Source organism: Pelobates fuscus, chromosome 7 (genome assembly GCF_036172605.1).
Source record: "Pelobates fuscus isolate aPelFus1 chromosome 7, aPelFus1.pri, whole genome shotgun sequence".
NCBI lineage: Eukaryota > Metazoa > Chordata > Amphibia > Anura > Pelobatidae > Pelobates > Pelobates fuscus.
The window spans coordinates 27,152,048-27,175,321 of record NC_086323.1 but is presented as its reverse complement, the minus strand read 5'-3'; the positions used below and the strand labels follow the sequence as shown (position 1 = coordinate 27,175,321).

General features: G+C 41.3%; 1 protein-coding gene across 4 annotated transcripts in view; it reads right to left on the bottom strand.

Moving 5' to 3' along the window:
• ZFYVE9 (zinc finger FYVE-type containing 9) overlaps positions 1-23,274 on the bottom strand; it is a 74,787-nt gene that overhangs the window by 35,308 nt on the left and 16,205 nt on the right. For 3 of the 4 annotated variants that reach the window (XM_063427823.1, XM_063427825.1, XM_063427826.1), the window contains exon 2: positions 849-944. In XM_063427823.1, coding sequence (XP_063283893.1) covers positions 849-918 — 70 coding nt within the window. In that variant the 5' untranslated portion in view covers positions 919-944. Of the gene's footprint in view, positions 1-848; positions 951-23,274 lie in introns of all 4 variants that reach the window. The other variant, XM_063427824.1, reaches the window with a different exon arrangement.

Below are 23,274 nucleotides of genomic sequence, written 5' to 3'. Positions count from 1 at the left end.
TGTCCCCTTAAAGGGACACTCCAAGCACCAAACCAACTTTAGCTTAATGAAGCAGTTTTGGTGTATAAATCCTGCAGACTCCCTGGCATTTAGAAGTTAAATCAATTTCTGTAGGTTTCATTTTCAATCAGCTTTCAATCAGATTCATTGCATCTCTATTAGGAGATGCTGATAGGCCCAGCCCGTGACCCAAGCAGCTCTGGAAAATAAGATACGTTTCCTTACCTTTGGGTAGGGGGGGTTAAATGGTGGTTTTAATAATATAGGGTCAGGAGTGCATGTTTGTGTTCCTCTAAACAGACTGTGCAACAAAGCATTAGATCTCTCTTTGCAGGACTGGATAAGTGTGGGCAGGGGAAGTGTGGCTAGGGCTGCATAAACAACGTGATTTAACTCCTACATGGCAGAGAATTGATAAGCTAGACTGCAAGTGCATGATCTATACACCAAAACCACTCCATTCATTTTAAGTATTTTTTTTCTTTAAGTGCCCCTTTAAATTAAAATGGCAATACCAATTTAAAAAAAAAAATAAAATTACCCTTTTATGAAAAACTCACATTGCCTACTTTGGAATTTCACCGATATCCCAATCTAATCAAAAGAGATCGACAGGGACTGTAATGCGGTATTTTCTAAACATTTTCTAGAATGACATTAACTCATTCAAAGAAGAGAAACACAGGCAGCACTCCCGGATATAGAAGGTAAATTTATTTGTGGGTTCACCCCCTCACCAAAATAAGGGCAAATTTTAGGCTCCACAGAGCCTTAAATCATGCATTATGAACTTTTATATTTGAGCTTTAAATAATAATAACAATACACAAACACTTTGAGCACCATACCTTCATTCTTTTCAAACTCATCCAATACTTTATCCAGGTTGCATGATTCTTCTTCAAAATAGTTCTCCATTTGACAAGAACCAGTCAGGCGTCTTTCTGGGCCTTAAAGAGAGAGAGAGAGAAAAGCAGCATTAATATAGATTCACTTATCACTAAAATAGACAGAATGATATACAACCTCTGGCATTCCAAATGTAAAGCAGTCTACCAGACATCCACTAGAACGACTTCCGGCTGTTAGGTGACTTTTGGTCACCTGACACTGGATGCCCTTACGCTATGCACCCAAAACCCCATAGGAAAGCATCTGGGGAAATCCAAATGCAAGCACGGTCATTGCCATGCATGCTCATTAGGTGTCCCCTGCCGGCTGACGGTGGGGGAAGCTATAGTACCAGGAAAATTAGTTTGTATTCCTGGCACCATTGTTACCCTTTAAAGTGAACTGTCAATTTTTAGTCAAGAAAAGCCGAACTGAATGCAATTTTTTACAATTCAGCTATTATAACAGACAGGATGTGCAGTACATATTAGTTTTGTCACCCCCACATCTCCGAATTAACAATTTATAAATAATTCAAGTAAGGAATAACATTTATGTCAGACTCTCATAGAAATATATATATTTTTTTTTAACCCCTTAAGGACCAAACTTCTGGAATAAAATGGAATCATGACATGTCACACATGTTGTGTGTCCTTAAGGGGTTAAAGAATAAGCGTATGTGAGCAACAGAGTCTCTTTTTGTAATTAGTGTTGTTCAAATAATCTAGCATTTATATATTACTTTTTAAAAATGTAAATGTTAATAAATAATGCTATCGAGACGCACACTCAATAACTCATTGACACTCCCGCCATCTTTATTTGCAACACAGTCACTCAAAGACAACACTTACAATCTTGCATATCGTACACTAGCACTCTCATTGGACTCACACTCTCAAACTCACAGCCTTCTCATACTGATACCGGAGAAACTGACGGAAGCCAAGCACAGAGAGATGGACACAGGTTTCTTCAGGAAGGAAGAGATTCTTTATTGGATCACCGATCGGGACTCAGAGGGACTAGCGTCACCAAAATACAGCAAAGTCTGAGTACTGAATACATAGAGTACATTCCTTATATAGCACTGTAGCTCCTCCCACAATTAACTACACCCACACATACCCTTAACCTATTTAATAAATAGAGTCTAAACTCATCCATCCGGTCTAACCACGTGGCTCATCTGATACAAAGGAGAGGGACGCGTAATTCCAGTTCTTACATTCCTGCACCTGGTCAGTACAGTGATAACAGTATCTTAGCTACGTGTAATTAACTAACTGATACTACAAACACATATACATACATATGCCTTGTGGCAATCTTAGCCTGCTAAACTTGTATTTTACTGGAATTACATCACATTCCCCCCTTTGATGCCTCTGATATTTCACAATTACTTGAGGCATCACTTAACCTTGGTTTGCATATACCTCAGGTTACCATGAACCAGACCAGACTTATCTTATGATGTGAATCTTTTAACACTCATCTTCCTGCATTGGTTCTCCTTGATCTAGAGCCTTATACTTATATATCGCCATTATCTGTGCAGCAGCCTTCCTCTCTGCTATACTTCCTATCAGGCTTTGCACAGACCTAACTACTAAGGGTATAAGACACGGTAGGAGTAGACACAACAGTAAAATCAGTAGGACTCCACCTACCACTGCCTTAAGCCCTCCAAACCACTCATACAAGCTACCAAACCAACTACTTGGATTGTACCCTTTCCATACCTGAGTAGGCACATGCGCTAGTTTAACCATATGGCTAGTAAGCTCAGCTATTGCTTGCCCTTCGTCATCTATTTGAAGACAGCAATTGCTCAGGTTAAACTTCCCACATACACCTCCCTCTACTGCCAAAAGGTAATCCAAAGCTAATCTATTTTGGTAGACTGCTGTCCTCATCCTGGTGTTATGCTTCGCTAGAAGATTGAGTGCTTGTGAGGTCTCATTAGTAATAATCTCAACCACCGCCTGTAATCTTATAATACGGTTGAGCATATAAATTGGGGTTCTATAACCAAAGGTACCATCTTCTGCCCACGTGGCTGGCCCATAATAATCTATGATACGCTGGGGAGGCCATTCATTATCTTCCCAGGTGCCTATCTCTAAGGGTCCCCTTTTCTTCCTATGATTCACATCATACACTTTAACACCTAAAGTCTCACCTGTTTCAATCGGTAACAAGAAGAAGGATGGTTTGAGCATACCCAACACACATGCCCCTTCCCAGTCCTGTGGCAACTCCGAATAGGCTTTCTTACCACAGATCCAGTACAAATTTGCTGGGGCTCTCCAGGTAGATGTGATGGATAAATCAAACCACACATCCTTTAAACTGGCATATCTAGCAAACGGGTTAGATGGTTCTGAGACATTTGAAGCCGACCACCAAGTTGTATTTTTAGTATCATCATCATAAGCTTTTTGCCCTAGACAAGTTAATTCTCCTACAGAAGTATTATACATTATTCCTTTCCTTGCTATGCAAACATAACCTATGATGGAGGTCTTTAATCTCCACTCAGATTTACCTCTAACACTCAAATGATAATCGGCTTGTGTAGATATTAGTTGGTCAACTGCCTCAGAACCGGACATTACCTCCTTTGCTTCCCAAGGCCATTGGTCTCCCATGTTAGTACCTCCACACACATAGCAGTTGGTAACATTAAGACTACCGGCAATACTTTCAGCTAGGTCAATGAACAGGTTTTTAGCGTTATGGGGGATCTTATTATCTATACTCATCTCTTCATAAAAGGAATGGTATACTTGATGAGTCTGGGAGGATACCGTATCAGTCTCTATTCCTATAAACAATAATGTCCCAGGATCTAAACCCGTCCCGTATATCTGAAACCCAAATAAATTTCCATACTTATCTAGGAACTTGTCGGGGTTATTAATAAGTATATGGACTGGGTTGCATTCCATAGACTTACAATAAGGGCTAGTCGGCAACTTAGTCACTATCATGTCTTTATCTACTGTCTGTCCCCAAGTCGCCCACCCCACACAAGACCAATATGGACAAAAGTTATAGTCTTTATTTGGGCATCTAGGACTCACATATTTATTTTTACTACTGGGACAAATATATTTATCATTAGACCCATACGTCCTCTCCCATCTAAGATCCCCACATACATTCCACGGTTTTCTACCACTTGATATCGCCTTACATGCATCAAATAGCAGAACACCCGAAGAATGTACGGATTCTAACACCGTCTTATTAATTAGGGTCCCCTGAGGATCTCCATTCCTGAGAGTCAACCAAATTGTACGAGGTTGATACTCTGGACTGAAGCACTTAGGTTCTCCTACTCCTAAATGGCACACACTATAGTCTATATTTAGGTATCTACATCTTGATACCTCTCCTTTACATTCGTATTGTGAATGCCAAATTAGGGTTTGGGAAATATGGTTACCTGTTCTCGTAGTCTTAATGCATACCTCACAGCTAGGAGTGTCGGTACCTCTACCTTCCTGAATATAAAAACACATATAAATAAACACAATCAAAAGCACATCTTTCGCCGTCATCCTCAGTCTTCGTCCGTGCGATGGAACCTCAGCTTCCAGGATGTGAGGGCTGCAGGGAATGGAGTTCTGCTCGTCTTCACAGGTGTCCCTTCGAGACTTTCCTGGCTTATACACTATGTGTTGGTAAGCGGACAGGCTTTATTATGGCCTTCTCACTCACACCTGTAACAATAAAATTTGTAATCCACAATAATTCCTCGTTACTCCGACTGAGTAGTGCGTTTCAACCGGATCTTGCAGGGATTCTCTGGATCTGCTGTAATTTGCCAAGAATCGACTGCTGCTGGTTTAACCCTGGAGTGATGTATCCACGGAGTTACTTCGGCTACTTTTATCGCTGTAGGGGTAGACAAAAGAACAACATAAGGACCTCTCCACTTGGGCCCTAACGGTACATTATTCCACTCTTTAATCCACACTTGGTCTCCTGGATGATAACTATGAACAGGGGGATAAATATTCACAGGTAATCTATCTTGTACCCATTTCTGTACCTCCTCCATAGTCTTACCCAACTCTACAACCTGCTGCCGGGTAATTCCTTCTCCCAACTGACTCAAGTCCCCCCTTAAGTTACCAAGTACGGGAGGTGGTCGCCCATACATGATTTCAAAAGGAGAGAGGCCCATCCTTCTGGTAGGGGTACTGCGGATTCGCAATAAAGCTATGGGTAAGAGAACGTTCCACTTAAGTTGGGTTTCCTGACACATTTTAGCCAACTGGTTCTTTATAGTTCTATTCATTCTCTCTACCTTACCAGAACTCTGGGGTCTATATGCAGTATGAAGCCTCCACTTTATACCAAGCATATGAGTCAGTTGTTGTAGGCACTGATGAACAAAAGCTGGACCATTGTCCGATCCTATAGAACAGGGTAGTCCATATCGGGGTATTATTTCTCGTAGCAGGAATCTTACAACTTCTCCTGCTTTCTCTGTACGAGTAGGACATGCTTCTACCCAGCCTGAATAGGTGCACACAATTACCAACAGGTAACGATGTCCACCCGATTTAGGCATTACTGTAAAGTCTATTTGTAGATCGGACATGGGGAGTCCCCCCATAAACTGGACTCCTGGTGGCTTTACTGGTCCTTGTCTTGCATTATTCTTAGCACACGTTACACATCTGCGTACAATGGCCTGAGTCAAGTTGGACAATCTTGGTATGTAGAAATGTTTCCTGAGAGATTCTTCAGTACTGTCTCTCCCAGAATGTGTCCCGTTGTGATAATTTTGGACAATTTCTACCGCTAGTGATGCTGGTATGACTATTCTTCCATCTTCTAGCTGATACCACTTGTTCTCCAAATACTTTCCCGGTTCAGTCTTTAACCACTCCTCTTCTTGAGCTGTATAAACTGGAGTCCATTGGGACAGTGGAGTTGGTATAAGAGCAGCTATATGCCCCACATACTCCTGTCTTCCTGATTCAGCAGCACGCTTAGCTGCACTATCTGCCATCCGATTTCCCTTGGTTACATCACCATCTCCTCTCAGATGCGCTCGACAATGTATGATACCGACTTCTTTCGGCTCCCACACTGCTTCCAATAGTTGTAGGATTTCAGCTGCGTACTTGATTTCTTTGCCTTCTGAATTCAGTAGTCCTCTTTCTTTATACAAAGCTCCGTGGGCATGAGTGGTTAAAAACGCATACTTAGAGTCCGTATAGATATTTACTCTTAAACCTTCAGCCAATTGTAACGCTCGTGTTAGTGCTATTAATTCTGCCTTTTGTGCTGATGTTCCTTTCGCCAGTGGCCGAGCTTCTATCACCTTGTCTATTGTTGTCACTGCATATCCTGCATAGCGGATCCCTTCTTTCACATAACTACTGCCGTCGGTGTAATATTGAACATCGGGGTTCTGGATGGGAAAATCACGAAGATCTGGTCTACTTGAAAATACTTCATCCATTACTTCCAAACAATCATGTTGACTTTCAGTAGGTTGTGGCAAAAGGGTAGCTGGATTTAAGGTGTTTACAGTCTCTAAATGCACTCTTGGGTTTTCACACAACATTGCTTGATACTTGGTCATACGGCTGTTACTAAACCAATGATTTCCTTTGTAATCCAACAACGTCTGTACTGCATGTGGGACTCGTACATAAAGTTCTTGACCCAGAGTGAGTTTATCGGCTTCAGCTACTAGCAGGGCGGCTGCAGCTACGGCTCTTAGACAAGGTGGAAGTCCGCTGGCCACTGCATCCAGTTGCTTAGACATGTAGGCAACAGGTCTTTGCCATGATCCCAAGTACTGTGTCAATACTCCCACAGCCATTCTTCTTTGCTCGTGTACATATAAGTAGAATGGTCGTGTGTGATCAGGTAGACCTAATGCTGGGGCACTCATCAAAGCCTTCTTCACATCTTCAAATGCCGTTTGCTGTTCTTGGGTCCATAAGAAGGGGTCGTGCTCTGTACCTTTGATGGCTGCGTACAGAGGTTTTGCCAGTATCGCATAGCTGGGAATCCATATCCTACAGAAGCCTGCTGCCCCCAAGAATTCTCGCACTTGTCTTCTATTCTTGGGTATTGGTATTTGGCAGACAGCTTCTTTTCTCTCTGGCCCCATAATCCTTTGACCTTCAGAGATATGGAATCCCAGATACTTGACAGTTGGCAAACACAACTGAGCCTTCTTCCTGGACACCTTGTATCCTGCCTTCCAGAGAATATGTAGTAGATCGTGCGTTGCTTGCTGACATTTTTCTTTTGTAACTGCTGCTATCAACAAGTCATCTACATATTGTAACAATACACATTCTCCTGGGATAGACTCGAAATCCAGTAGATCTTGACTTAGAGCTGAACCAAATAGGGTAGGTGAATTTTTAAACCCTTGGGGCAGTCTTGTCCAAGTCATTTGGCGTTTTGAGCCCGTTACAGCGTTCTCCCATTGGAAAGCGAAAATACATTGGCTTTCTGCGGCAATTCGGAGGCAAAAGAAGGCATCTTTGAGATCTAAGACTGTGAAGTAAGTAGCCCCGCCCGGAATTAAAGCAAGCAGGTTATATGGATTGGGTACAACTGGATGTATGCTAACAACCGCATCATTGACTGCTCTTAAGTCCTGTACAGGTCGATACTCATCTGTACCGGGCTTTTGAACAGGCAGCAATGGGGTGTTCCAGGGGGAAGTACAGAATTTTAGGATACCATACCGTATGAACTTATCCAGATAGGATTGGATGTTCTTCTTAGCCTTCTGCGGAATGTGATATTGTCTTAGGCTCACTGGATAAACCCCATGTTTCAGTTCAATTTTTATTGGTGGAATATTGCGGGCCAGTCCTGGTGGGTTGTTCTCTGCCCAAACTCCTGGTATGTTAAACAATGTCTCATCACTCCTAGGGTTTTGGCTAGTCAACACTGTATAAAGTCGCCACTCTTCTTCCTTTGGTACGGATAAAGTCATAATACCTGAAGGTCCATTAAACTTTAAGGATGTTGTTCCATTTGGTAGGAACGTAATCTGCGCTTGTAATTTTGATAGCATATCACGTCCCAGCAATTGGACTGGACATTCAGGCATATAAAGGAATTGGTGTTTTACTACGTGGCCTCCCAATGTACAGAGTCGACTTTTAAGAACCGGTTTTTCAGCACTTCTTCCAGTTGCTCCTATCACAGTAATAGTCCTTCCAGATGGAGGAGCAACTAGATTAGTCACCACTGAATGTTCAGCACCAGTGTCGATCATGAACGCACTCCTTTTCCCCCCTATTGATACATCGACCATAGGCTCCGCTCGACCAAGGGGGATGGAGCCCGGTCGGTATCAATAGTCCTCCATGACAGTGTCAGCCAATCCTACAAAGTCCCTACCTTCTCTATCGCGGGACCTTTGCGCTGCTGGAATATACCTGTCTTCCCTAACACTTCCTCTGTTCCCATTACTCCCTCTATAACCATTACTCCCTCCGGGGCCTCCTCTACCTCTCGCTCTACCTCTAAAGTTTCCGTAGCCTGCCCTGGGTTGGTCTCTCTCGTACTGCTCTCTTTGCGGACATTCGTTCCTCCAATGCCCTTCTTCCTTGCAATACGCGCATTGATCCCTACTCAAAGGCTCCCTACTCCATCTATTATTGCCTCTATCTGGGCCCCGTTTATCTACGCCTGCGATCGCTACCGCTAGCATATCAGCCTTTTTACGCATCTTGCGCTCTTCCTCTTTCTTACTTTCTGTATCCCTGTTCATATAGACCTTATTTGCTACCTCCATTAGTTGGGTGATGGACATACCTGCAAACCCTTCTAACTTTTGTAGCTTGCGCTTAATATCTCCGTATGCTTGGCTGACAAAGGCGGAGTTAACCATTCGGGAATTGTCTGCGTCTTCCGGATTAAAGGGGGTATACAAGCGGTATGCCTCCAATAATCGGTCATAAAAGACACTGGGCGCTTCATCGCTTTTCTGGATCACCTCAACTGTCTTCGACATGTTAATGGCTTTCTTTCCTCCGGCTTTCATGCCAGCAATTATAGCGTCTCTATAGGCTCTGAGTTGAACCATATCAGCACCATTTACATTCCAATCGGGATCGGTGTTGGGATAGTGTGTCGCGGCCCATGCTGCTGGATTAGCTTGGTTCAAAGCACGGGCTCTATCTTCTAATGCTTTAATGGCTGCTTGATTTATTCTTGTCCTTTCCTCATTGTTAAATAAAGTCATTAGTAACTGCTGGCAATCAGCCCATGTCGGATTATGCGTCTGTACTATTGAGGTGAACAGATCAGTCATGGCTTGTGGTTTCTCAGTATACGAGGAATTATGGGTCTTCCAGTTTAAAAGGTCGGTAGTGGTAAATGGGACATATACGAAGACTGGGTCAGCGTGTGCCATTTGACCTGCGGCATCGATATAAGCTGACCCGGGATTCAGACGAAGAGGCATCTGATAGTGCTTTAATTGTTGGGCACCAGTCAACTGTCGGGTTTGGATGGGGCTACGTAGAGAGGCGTCAGTCATGGGTTCCGGTCGGGGAGAGATAGGGTATGGGGATGTGGGAGGTCGGTTTTGGGAAAAGGTCGTAAATAAAACACTTCGAGCCGAGCTAGATGAAGCTTGACCGGAAGTCTGAAGTGGCGCCAAATCAGGATATTCGTTTCTAATGGGGGTGGATTCTGGTTCCGGAAGGGGAGATTTAGTACGAGGGGGGGTGGATCCTGTACTGGAGGAGGAAGCGGAAGTGGATGAGGGTAATGAGGGGAGGGGTGCAGGACTTCCTGCGTTTGCGTCACTTCTTCTTAACGGAAAGTAAGGGGGCGGCAAAGGGATCTCGGACTCAGGGGGCGTGTCCAAAATGGGCCTAACACCAGTCCTAGTGGACGAGCAAGTCCTAGCTACCATGAGGCGACACTGCTCCTCGTGGCATGTCTGGAGCCATTTTGGCGAGTCATTTACGGCCTGTCTCCAACAGTCAATATAAGGAAACTGGCCGTAAAGTTCAGGCCTACCCGATACAGCCACGTGTAAGCGCTGTACCAGAGTTGGATCCAAACTGCCACGTGGCGGCCATGCCGCAACCAAAGTAGGCCACTCCCTAGTACACAAAGTGACCAAACGTACAGGAGACATCTTTACCCCAAAATCACAAACTTTGAATCCCTTTTTAAAATTCTTAACCATACATCCTAAGGGATCCGGAATCGTTGACTGCGACGCACCCATACTTAACAATGGAACGTCGTCGACAACGAATACTATACACGCGTACTATTCAACAGTCACACCCGTTTCCTCTGGCAACAGCACCACGTGGTACGGTTACCAAGTGAAACGTACACAATAACAATAAACACTCAGGGAATTCCCGTACACACACAGCTGTTACACCAGTCACTATATAATCAATATTATGCCCTTTGGCGTAACTATACAGTCACCCACGCTATAATTCTCTATATACGAATTACCCGTCTATAACACACCCCAGTAACATCGTCTTTTACAAATAGCGGTTACAGTACGGTTAGCATAGGTCAAAGCACAAGTTAAGGTCACAATACAATTATTAGTGGTTATGGTGTTAAACATGCAATGGACGACAATGATTAGTACTTATTATATAATGTCAGTAAATATACAGGGTTATGGTACCGTGCACTATAATACAGCAACACACTATTAACACTCTCGCTAGACGGCTGAGCTCGCGCTATCTAACAAGATATACACTTTACTAAAACAATCGTTAACACATTTACAATTCCCAACTAAACTATTGGCCAGTACCTTGAATGGACTACCTAAAACTATATACACCCGTTTTGGTTAGCCACACTGCCCAATCACCACATATATAGCGAGCTAGAGAACCGAATTTACACAGGCGCCTCTTAGTCGCACTATCAAAAGTCTAGTGGGTTCCAAATTTACACGCCTTCCCACTTAGCCCAGATAGGATGAGAACTAGCGAACCGAATTTACACAGGCGCCGCTTAGTCTCCCGGTCCCTCCGACCTAGCGAACGTAATATACACCCTAGAACGCTAGTCTAGACAAGACACCGGTGTCCGGCTAGGGCTATTTACACCAGGACCCCGCCTGACTAGCCAAATCAAACGGTCTGACTAAAGAGCGTTCGATCGAGCGGTGCGCCTTCGCTCCTTCCCTCCGACAGAGGGGGCAGATACACAGATTCAAAACCCCTTTGGGCCTACCGCACAATCGGTATACCCCTAGTGGGTCCTGCCGTCTAAAACAGCAGTTGTCTTACCTCCTCGTTCCTGAACCTGAGTTCACACTCATCGACGGGGACACCCCAGCACTTCTTACGTAGAGGCCGATGATCTCCTGGACAACAGACCAGTGGCGCCGAGACGAAGGGAGGTCCACGCAGAAGTTCAGGGGTGCAGCCGTAGAGAACGTGGGCAAAGATAGACCGTCTCACGCCTCTGCCTCTCAGCTACCGTTGAACGATGAGCTTCCCGGCCAATGCACCAAATGATACCGGAGAAACTGACGGAAGCCAAGCACAGAGAGATGGACACAGGTTTCTTCAGGAAGGAAGAGATTCTTTATTGGATCACCGATCGGGACTCAGAGGGACTAGCGTCACCAAAATACAGCAAAGTCTGAGTACTGAATACATAGAGTACATTCCTTATATAGCACTGTAGCTCCTCCCACAATTAACTACACCCACACATACCCTTAACCTATTTAATAAATAGAGTCTAAACTCATCCATCCGGTCTAACCACGTGGCTCATCTGATACAAAGGAGAGGGACGCGTAATTCCAGTTCTTACATTCCTGCACCTGGTCAGTACAGTGATAACAGTATCTTAGCTACGTGTAATTAACTAACTGATACTACAAACACATATACATACATATGCCTTGTGGCAATCTTAGCCTGCTAAACTTGTATTTTACTGGAATTACATCACAATACACTTCCTGCACTGTCCTATAAAATGCACAAAGAGAACTGTCTCACTCCTTCTCTGGTATGAGTTTATGCCTGGCAGTTTGGAGTACAGTGCAGAGACCCTTCTCCAGCTCTTTCAGTATTTGATCCTTTGGACTCTAAGGTACTGGACTGTCACAGGGGGCACAGTTTTAGGACTCCCTCACAGGGTAATGAGAGAAAGCTCTCACCCACACAGCACTGCAAAGTCACTGAGCAAGGGCGCATTGGCAGTCATGCTAACAACGGCCATTCCTGGACGCATTAGCCAAGATGTGATGGGAGGTCGTGGCAGCCACTGTCAGTTCGCACCCTCTGTAACGATAACCATAAAACTCACAGTAAGGTGGCGTTTGTATTAGTGTATTGGTGGGAAAAAAAACCTCTCGGAGTGAGCCATGTGCAATCCCAACAATAAGAATCACAGAAATGTGTATCAAGAGTTCCACATCTATAACAATGTAAAATTAAATGTGTGAGCTAACAGAGCACTAAAAAAGCATTACAAGTAAACAAGTACAATGAGTTATGGTAATCATGTGCCAGCTATGTACACTTCCAGCAGCTACTCTCAGTACACACTGAAAGAAAGAAAAAGGACATGGAACCAACAAAAAAGTAAGTATTTTTTTAAATTATACACGGACATTTATAAGAAACAGGATTTATATGGATTATTATATATTCTTGAAGCCTCAGGGTCCCCCTCCCGCCGAGCTGGATGGAGAGGAAGGGGTTAAACTTACCTCTTTCTCCAGCGCTGGGCGGGGAGCTCTCCTCCTCCTCAGGCTAAATGCGCATGCGCGGCAGGAGCCGCACGCGCATTCAGCCAGTCCATAGGAAAGCATTTCTCAATGCTTTCCTATGGACGCTGGCGTCTTCTCACTGTGAAAATCACAGTGAGACGCGCGGAAGCCCTCTAGCGGCTGTCAATGAGACAGCCACTAGATGCTGGATTAACCCATAGGTAAACATAGCAGTTTCTCTGAAACTGCTATGTTTATAGAAACAAGGGTTAATCCTAGCTGGACCTGGCACCCAGACCACTTAATTAAGCTGAAGTGGTCTGGTTGCCTATAGTGGTCCTTTAATGGTGAGGATATGATCTCTAATGACCACTCCTATCAGTCTTAGCTGTCCCAGTATTTTTATTTTCAATAAACCCTTTATTTTCACAAAGTACAAGTTTCAAACCTCCTGTGAAAAAATATCTATATCTAGCACATCTGCCTGCTTCCTGAAACAAATACTCTTTAGCACATTGCATCGTCTTACTCTGATTGGTCGATGATTGGTCGATGTATTGGTAGTATGTGGAAGCCAGCGTTTTTTAACTTTTATTAGGAAAATAACAGTCAATGGAAAATCTCTCTTATTCATGTTCTATTAAGGTTTGAGATATGCCAAAATGAATAGGCAATCAAAATAATAAATTGCGATTTAAAAAATGGTTTTAAAAAAACAATAGAATACAGTAATTCCATTGTACAAAGTAATGCTGGGATCCATGACATTCAGTAATACTGCCTGATTTAGAGGCATTTGTTGGGGAAAAGTGATGTCAGACCTTTCTAGATTCACTCAAAGCTTGTTAGCCACTCCTGACTCTAATGGAAGAAATGTTATCCTTAGAGACAGGAAGGAGCTTTTCCGGATTCACTTGTGTCTTGGCGTCATGCGAGCCACAGAGTCACGTATGTACACAATAAATGCCATTTTATCAATGTAAACATTACAGCACTGTTTAATAAAGTAGGTGTCACACTGCGCTGGTTTATCTTCCATTTTTTGTGTTGGGCAAATTTCAAATACTGTATTAACAAAGAATAGCAGAAAAATATAATAATGTTGTGATTGTCAACACTGATGGCACATATACTCTCACAGACACTCTCAGACACATTGTGCTACGGTCAATTGTGCTCCCTATTGTGTCCTTATACTCCGCTCCTCTAAACTGTAAGCTCGCCTGAGCAGGGTCTACCAACTGTACCTGTATCATTTTGCAATAGTCCCTCTTATTGTTAAATTTCCCCCTTCCATTATATTGTAAAGCGCTGCGGAATAAGTTGGCGCTATATAAATATCAATAAGAATAAGAATAGTGAACACATTTGGTGAAAGACTCCTGCTATGTACATTTATACCAACCCTTTATCTGTGTTTATCACAGTGGACATTTTGGTTCTATACGGCTTTTATTAGAGTTTACTAAAACAAGGATTGTGTCATTTATTTAGCTATGTAAATGGTTTCCTGAATTTGCACTGACATCAGTGATATTATGGAACTCTGAGTGTATCACATATCTCTGCAGTATAACAAACAATTATGTCATGTGCTGACAATAGCTGACTGTATTGTGATCTATAGGTATGCAACACAGAGCTGTAAGACAACTGGCAGCTGTGTGATGTGTATGCATATAACACCCGAGCTCCATAGCCTTACAATTCTCAATAATACAGGTTTATAAAAATGGAACTTTTCCAACACTTCAAGGCGGCTCTGTTACCACTGTCAAGGTTTGTCACTTTGCACAGCCGTCGCTTGCGTCAGGAGCTGAAGACTGAAGATGACGGCTCCTGCAGGGGATAACATCAGGTAAGTATAACTCACCTCTGCTGCACCCTCGATGGAGATTTTAAAACATACAAAGACCTCAGAAGGTGACATAGCTGCAACCACTCGGGTGCAAAGTGTAGGCCAAATTACAGCGATATTTTTAATTAAACTTGTATTTTTGTTTCTTTTGGTTTTTTTTTAATAGTTTTGTTTAATAAATCTACCCTTCCTGCATTTTTCAGCATATATTATAACCTATTTTGCTTCAATGCCATCATGCATGGTGGGTACGATTCTGTCTCAGCATTGCCACAGTTACCCTGATTTGTCCGTTTTGGTGTTTAGCACCCAGGATTACCCAAATAGTGTTGTTTTGCATGTTGGTATGTTCTGGTATGAAGTGGGATTCTTTGATCCAAAGCGCACACTGCTGTGCCTGTAACCAGGATTCTGCCATATAAATATAGAACTCACATATAACAGAATGCTAATAGTGAACTTTAAACTTTCACCCCCAAAACCGAGTCACAAGCATGCTTGGAGTAGTGTGCCTGTTACCAGTACAGCGGCATCTGATGTCACCATCAATGGTTCTATTATCCTGAGAGGTAACACAGCTATGGTTTTGCGATTTGTAGTTCAGCTTTTAAACGCAGACAGGTAACAAATGAACTATAACTCACAAGCACTCAGTCTCTGCCTACAAAGCATTGCTGTGTAGTGATTTGCAGGAAAAAACTTAACACTACCATAAAAAGTTAAGAAAGCATCGTAGAGAATTGAGGAAGTTACTTCCTGGTCTGGGCAGAGTTTGCTGTAGTTTGCAAATCGAGTGAGAAATGTTTTATTGGTGACTTGTAGGTCTTCGTTTAACATACAAAAACAAACAAAACACAATGCTACTAACAAATGCATAATATTTCTATAAAAAAGAAAATGCCTCTATTTTAAACTAATTCGAAGTACCCTCAAAGAGTGGGATGTACAGAAATGAACGGGACACTATAGTCACCTGAACAACTTTAGCTTAATGAAGCAGTTTTGGTGTATAGAACATGCCCCTGCAGCCTCACTGCTCAATCCTCTGCCATTTAGGAGTTAAATCCCTTTGTTTATGAACCCTAGTCACACCTCCCTGCATGTGACTTGCACAGCCTTCCATAAACACTTCCTGTAAAGAGAGCCCTATTTAGGCTTTCTTTATTGCAAGTTCTGGTTAATTAAGATTTTCTTATCCCCTGCTATGTTAATAGCTTGCTAGACCCTGCAAGAGCCTCCTGTATGTGATTAAAGTTCAATTTAGAGATTGAGATACAATTATTTAAGGTAAATTACATCTGTTTCAAAGTGAAACCAGTTGTTTTTTTCACGCAGGCTCTGTCAATCAGAGCCAGGGGAGGTGTGGCTAGGGCTGCATAAACAGAAACAAAGTGATTTAACTCCTCAATGACAGTGAATTGAGTAGTGAAATTGCAGGGGAATGATCTATACACTAAAACTGCTTTATTTAGCTAAAGTAATTTAGGTGACTATAGTGTTCCTTTAAACCATTATCACTTAAAGTGGCTTACCCACCACTTTCCAGTCATTTCCTGACAGATAAGACTTACAAAAAAGCGGTTTGTCAGTGAGAAAGAATACTATGTTGATATCACTAAAAGAGAACTGATGTACTAAATCCAGAGAATAGGGCAGAGGTGGCGAACCTTTTTGAGCCTGAGTGCCCAAACCGCAATACATGCCAACTTTTTTCCCTCAAAGTGCCAACACGGCAATTAAACCTGAATACTGAGGTTTAAGTTTAGAAAAAACAACTCAGTTATCCAAACTAATTCTCCTCTTCTCTCCCCTTCTAGTCCCTCCACTACCCCAGCATATCCCCCTCTCGCTCCCAGCACATAAATGTTTAAAAAAAAATTTGGTGCGGGTGGGGGTTTTAAGTCCACCCAGGCTCCCTACCTGGTGGATCAGATTCCTTCCCGCTGCTGAGTGGATGTGAGCGCGAGGGAGCACTGACTTACCTGCTGCTCCCGCACTGCTCCCTCTGCTGATGTCGCCGGGAGACAGGAAATTCCGTCAATCAACCGGCGGCGCATGATTGACGTAATTTCCGGTCTCCCGGCAGCATCCGCGGAGGGCGCAGAGGGAGCAGTGCTGGAACAGCACGTAAGTCAGTGCTCCCTTGCAGCCCTCCATCCCACTCACCAACGATATTAAAGCAGAGTAGGTGCCTGCCATTTTAGGCAGGCAGGTGCCTACTCTGTATTGGTGACTGGGGGGGCCTAAGGCTGCTGACCGGCACCCCCATAAGGAGTAGTGGACCGGCGACCTATGGTTGTGCGTCCACAGAGAGGGCTTGGTGTTCCAGCTGTGGTACGCGTGCCTTAGGTTCGCCATGGCTGTCATAGGGGCATCGACAGGACACAGGAAGGTTAAGAAAGAAGGAGCAGCATTATGTAGAGATTATAAGCAAGTACCAGAAATGTTTCTTACCGGAAGCCACTGTAGGGACTGACAGAGGGAAGAGGCATGGGAGGACAGGAAGATCAGCCACACTGCCGCATTTATTATAGACTGTAACAGGGCAAGTTGGAAACACATAAGACCATTGAGAAGTGGACTTCAGTAGTCAAGGCAAGAGAGGATTGTGGCATGAGCCAGCACTTAGCAGGTTAGGAGAAGTACAGGGGTAGGAGAGAGAATAGAGATATTTTTTCTGAAATCAAATCAGTGAAGTGAGTTGTGAAGTGCCTGTTTTCAATATGTGCTAGCTTTTTAAGTCATAACACAGGTCAACAAAGACAATCTTTGCTTGTGTCACAACGGCATTTGTACAATTTACACATTAACCATAAACAGCTATAACAATGAACACAAATAGTATCCCTGAACTCTACAGAATTCTGCTAACCTTAAATACTCAGGACATTCCAGGGGTAACATTTTCTATTTTTTTAAAATGTAAATTTTTTTTTAAAAAAAAACGTTTTTTTGCAGTGTGTAAACTGAATACAAACAGGCTTGAGGTACCCCAACGGCAGTCCTCTAGCATCGTAGCATACGTAACAATTGGGGTATTAGATAGGCAGTGCACAATTTTATAATATATTCGATACAGGATGAACATCAGGCTTAGGTTCTTCGCTGACAGTGTATGTAAGTAACTATGCTGTAGAGAGCAGAATGAGTTGTGCATCAGGAGTCTGCATAGAGTGTATAACGTGACGTCATGTGAAATGCCCTTATGTGTTAAAAAGGTGGGGTGTGCATGCTTATGTTTCAAAAGGTAAGTACTGCTATGTCATCCTATCAGGCTAAACAGTCATGTCTAAGTATAGAATCAGGCGTTTAACTAGTAGTTTGCCTAGTGCCTGTAGTGAAATGAAGCATTTAGCTTAAATATATAGAGCATAACATTCTGAATTGGGATCCTATACGTTTAAAACGTGTCAAGTACCCCTGGGTCTATAATGCATGGACAGTAAAGAAGACACTTTTAGGATTAGTTGTTAAGGACTGTGAGTTGTAACCTTAGGCCATGTAGTGCAATTAAGCTGTGTAGTTTAGGTCAGGCTAGGTACAAGATAAGCGTGAGTAACATATTAGGCTGAGGCAATAATAAATCATAATACTTGCATGGTAAAAACCCATAAGATCAGGCTAAACAAGGCAGGGTGGGGGCGGGACCCTTACCACCTCCAGGTGCTCCAGCAGTTATGTCCGCAGGGAAATCACCCACTTCCCCCGTCAGTACCCACACAGATAGGCCCCAAAGAGGTTTTGAGTGTAGACCGCCAATCCGTCCCTGCAACACACCGAAATGTGTCACCAAGATGTACAGAGTGGTCTCTACGTTCATAGGTTCAGGATCACTCCAGCTTATATTATGATCAGTTTTTCGGTGGTTGTCTACAGAGCTCACTCCAAGTGCTGCCATTCTGCTTGGCAGTCAGGCCCCGCCCCCTACATTTTCATTACTACCAGACCGTTTTAATTTTGCCACTAATTTAGCACAATCATACCTCCCAACATTTCAAATGGATAAAGATGGACACTGTAATTTTATTTGTGTGAGTAGGGTATGGCCAGGGTCAGAGACAATATAAATTAAATTGTTGTTGCATATATTATTAGTAAGCCACTTAAAATATCTCAGAACAAAAAAAAAAAAAAAAGCAATATAGCACAGACTATTTTTTAAACACATTTATTTTAAGAGGGACATTTAGATTTGGGTCCAAAATAGGGACATTTGGGAAGTATGCAATGCTCTCTTTTTTAACATAGTTTTCCTGGCATCAGAAAATCTGTAGCAGCCTAACAGCCTCTAAGTATACTCTTTCAACATCCGGATTTTTCCTACAGAGTTAACCAACATGATGTGCACGTGTCTGCATATTAAATTATACCACAAGCTGCAATTACTCCCCCTCCCTTTTTCAGATTATGAAATACATGTTTTGTTGATTATTTATTGACATTATGTTTTAGATCTTTTCTGCATTTTAACCCCTTAAGACCGCAGCCAAATGTACAAGTTGTGAAGAGAACAAAACGTAAACAAAACCTGGCATTTGCGCTATAGGTCTGTCCAACCGTAATTCACCTCTTTCATATTAAATGCACCCCCCCTTATTATATATAATTTTATTCAGGGGAAACAGGGCTTTCATTTAACATCAAACATTTAGGTATGGAACATAATTTAATATAAAAAAAAAATAAAAAAATGGGAGAAAATAAGAATTTTTTAAATTTTTTTAGTTCTACGTGACATTTTAACTGTGGATTTCAAAATACTGTTTGCTTTTACTGCAATACATATTTGTATTCAGCGATGTTTCACGTGTAAAACAGTACCCCCTATGTACAGGTTTTATGGTGTTTTGGGAAGTTACAGGGTCAAATATAGCGTGTTACATTTGAAATTGAAATTCGCCAGATTGGTTACGTTGCCTTTGAGGCTGTATAGTAGCCCAGGAATGAAATTTACACCCATAATGGCATACCATTTGCAATAGTAGACAACCCCAGGTATTGCAAATGGGGTATGTCCAGTCTTTTTTAGTAGCCATTTGGTCACAAACACTGGCCAAAGTTAGCGTTAGTATTTGTTTGTGTGTGAAAAATGCAAAAACCGCCAATTTTGGCCAGTATTTGTGACTAAGTGGCTACTAAAAAAGACTGGACATACCCCATTTGCAATACCTTGGGTTGTCTACTATTGCAAATAGTATGCCATCATAAGGGTAATTTTCATTCTTGGGCTACCATAGGGTCACAAAGGCAACATAAGCAATCTGGCGAATTTTAATGTGAAAAAAATGAAACACAAGCCTTATATTTGATGCTGTAATTTTTGAAAACACCATAAAACCTGTACATGAGGGGTACTGTTGTACTCGGGAGACTTCGCTGAACACAAATATTTGTGTTTCAAAACAGTAAAAAGTATTGTAGCAATAATATCGTCCGTGTAAGTGCTGTTTGTGCGTGAAAAATGCAAAAAAAGTCACTTTTACTGGCGATATCATCGTTGTAATACATTTTACTGTTTTGAAACACTAATATTTGTGTTCAGCGAAGTCTCCCGAGTAAAACAGTACCCCCCATGTACAGGTTTTATGGTGTCTTGGAAAGTTATAGGGTTAAATATAGTGCTAGCAAATTAAATTCCCTATAGTTTCAGCATGGGTTGTCAGGCAGGTCCCGCTAATTGTAATTAATTAGGATACCTAATTATGTAAAATTATTACATAAATATATGTGTAGAATTAATATATGTATATATATATATACACACACACACATGTTAATATATACATAATTTTTTTAAAATATTTTTATTTATATATAGGTATATATAGTGATATATACGTATATATTTATGTATATAGCTATATATATTATTTCGTTCTACGTGTATTTTGATATAAATATATATATATATATTAATATCACAATACAGTTAGAACAAATTAAACACATCTATATATTTTTTAATATTTTATTTTTAATTATTTTTTTATTTTATTTTTTTACGTATTTACATATTTATTTTTTATATTATATATAAATATATATATATATATATATATATAACACAATAATTATTTATATATATATATATATATATATATATATATATATATATATATATATATATAACACAATAATTATTTATATATATATATATATATATATATATATATATATATATATATATATATATATATATATATATATATTTAATCCGTATCAGTCTATGTGTAATTTGATAATATATATATATATATATATATATATAATTATATATAATTATTATATTAATATTAAAATACACCTAGACAGTGTATGTGTGTGTGTGTATATGTGTATATATATATGTGATCTAAGTATATTTATATATATTTTTTTTTCCACTTTTAACATTATTTTAATTAGATTTTCATTACAGTTAGTCCCCCTGCTGGCATTGCTGCAGCCAGCTATCCCGGCCATGTGATTGTGAGGTCCTCGCAAGGACCTCACTCTCACATGGCCGGGGGGGACCGAAGGAGGAAGATCTGCCGCGGGGTCCCAGGGAGCCCCCCCAACCGCGATCGCCGGCGTGGGACCGCCGGCGACCGGGTAAGTAAGGAAAAACCGGAGGGCGTTTAGAGCCGCTTTAAAAAGGACGTAATAGTACGCCCTCCGGTCTTAAAGGGTTAAACCTCCCCATCAGTCTATTTACAATTTCCTGTTCTAGATTATAATATAAAACATTTTGTTTTGCTGCAGGAAGACGCTTATACAATAGGTCTATTTCAGATGTCAACTTATTTACCTTCTAAAGAGGTTACAGTTTAACCCCTTCAGGACGGAGTCAATAGTGCACGTTCTGATCAAAGCAAAACGTAAACAAAAACTGGAATTTGCGCTATATGTCTGTTCACCCGTAGTTCCCCGCTTTCAAATTATATGCACCCACACTTATTATATATCATTTTGTTCAGGAGAAACCGGGCTTTAATTTACCATTAACTATTCATATATGGAACATAATTTATTATGAATAAAATTTGTAAAAAATGTGAGAAAATAAGATTTTTTTTTAAATTTGCATTTCCGTCTGACATTTTAACTGTGAATGTCATAATACTGTTAGGTTTTACTGCAAACAAAATGCACATATTTGTAATCAGCGATGTCTCACGAGTACAACAGTAGCTCCCATTAACAGATTTTATGTTGTTTTGGAAAGTTACAGGGTCAAATATAGAACATTCCATTTTCAAATTGAAATTTTCCAGATTAGTAATGTTACCTTTGAGACGGTGTGGTAGCCCAGGAATGAGAATTACCCCCATAATGGCATACCATTTGAAAAAGTAGACAAGCCAAGGTATTGAATGTGGGGTATGTTTAGTCTTTTTTAGTAGCCACTTAGAAAGCGATCACATGGCCCCCGGGGGCCTCATTTGCCGGAGGGGGGCTGCCTGGGCTGTCAGGCAGCCCCCCAGAAGAGGATCGCGGCGGAGGTAAGTACACCTCTCCTCCAGGGGCTCAAAGCCGTTACGGCGTTCCATGCCGTCGCAACGGCTTTAAAACCCATTTAATGCATGACGGCATGGAACGCCGTAACAGCGTTAAGGGGTTAAAGGGACACTCCACTACCAAAATGCAAAACAAATACAAATCACTGTTTAGTAGATATACCTTAATGAACACATGCTTGCATTTTTTTTTCTTTGGGGGTAAATTTAAAATAGCTTGCAAAATCTGCAGATATCCTGTCTGCAGCCTTTGCAAGCCACCCCTTTCTAACCCCGCCCAGACTTTCTGTGACTGTCCAATCACAGACTTTCCAATGCAGCTCAATGGGAAGTCTTTGCAAGGCAGGTGGTCTAAGCAATTATTGCCCATTAGGTAGTAACAGTATTAACTAGAAAGTAACAGATCGGTTGGCTGTCTGATTGATAGCCATGAAAGTGTAACTACGTTCATTTATAAAAAAAAAAAAAGTGTCAATTTCTGTTGAAATCTGCACTATTTGTAAAAAATAAATAAAAAAATAAATTAAAAAAAAAAGACCCACAATGACACACAATGAACTAATGATAGCACAATACGTAAAAACAAAACTGAAGGTTAACATCCAGTACACGGGCTGCACATTCAAGTTTAACCAATTAAGTTTATAAAGGACGTGATTAAGGTTACACAGGGCATATCCTCACCTTTTATGCTATATATTGACACATTAAAGGGGACAGTATTGGCACATTGCTGATTAATAGAGGGTTGTTATTGCTAAAGGTTGTAACTGAGTGCAGGGGCTAATTCTGATGACCAATAGCTGCACCAATGTCATCAAGGCCCTGAGTCAATCGTGCGTGCAATGACATCATACATTAAAATCATTTATATAGAAATATCGGACAACATGAACCAATTTTGATTGCAGTTCTCAATGCTCAGTTTAGTAATCTAGTTTCTACACAGTGACCAGACTACTAAATACATTCTTTGAGGGTTTCCTAAAATAGCGCTGTCAGGCAGCAACATTATTCAAAGCCTGAAATTCTAATGAAGGTGAAATAGGGCTTGTTCAATGACAGGAAGATGTAAAATTGCCAGTAACACAATGTCAGGCAGGATGGGCCATGATATCAGTTTCTAGGACAGAGATCTTACAAGTGTGTTATTTTACACAGCTTTCGGCCAGCGATGGGATTTGCAAGTAATTATGTAGCAAAGTAACCCTGTAGAAGAAAATGTTAATGTTCTGGGTTAAAAAAAGTGTTTTAAAAATTAAAACAAATGAAATTAGAATTAAACCAGT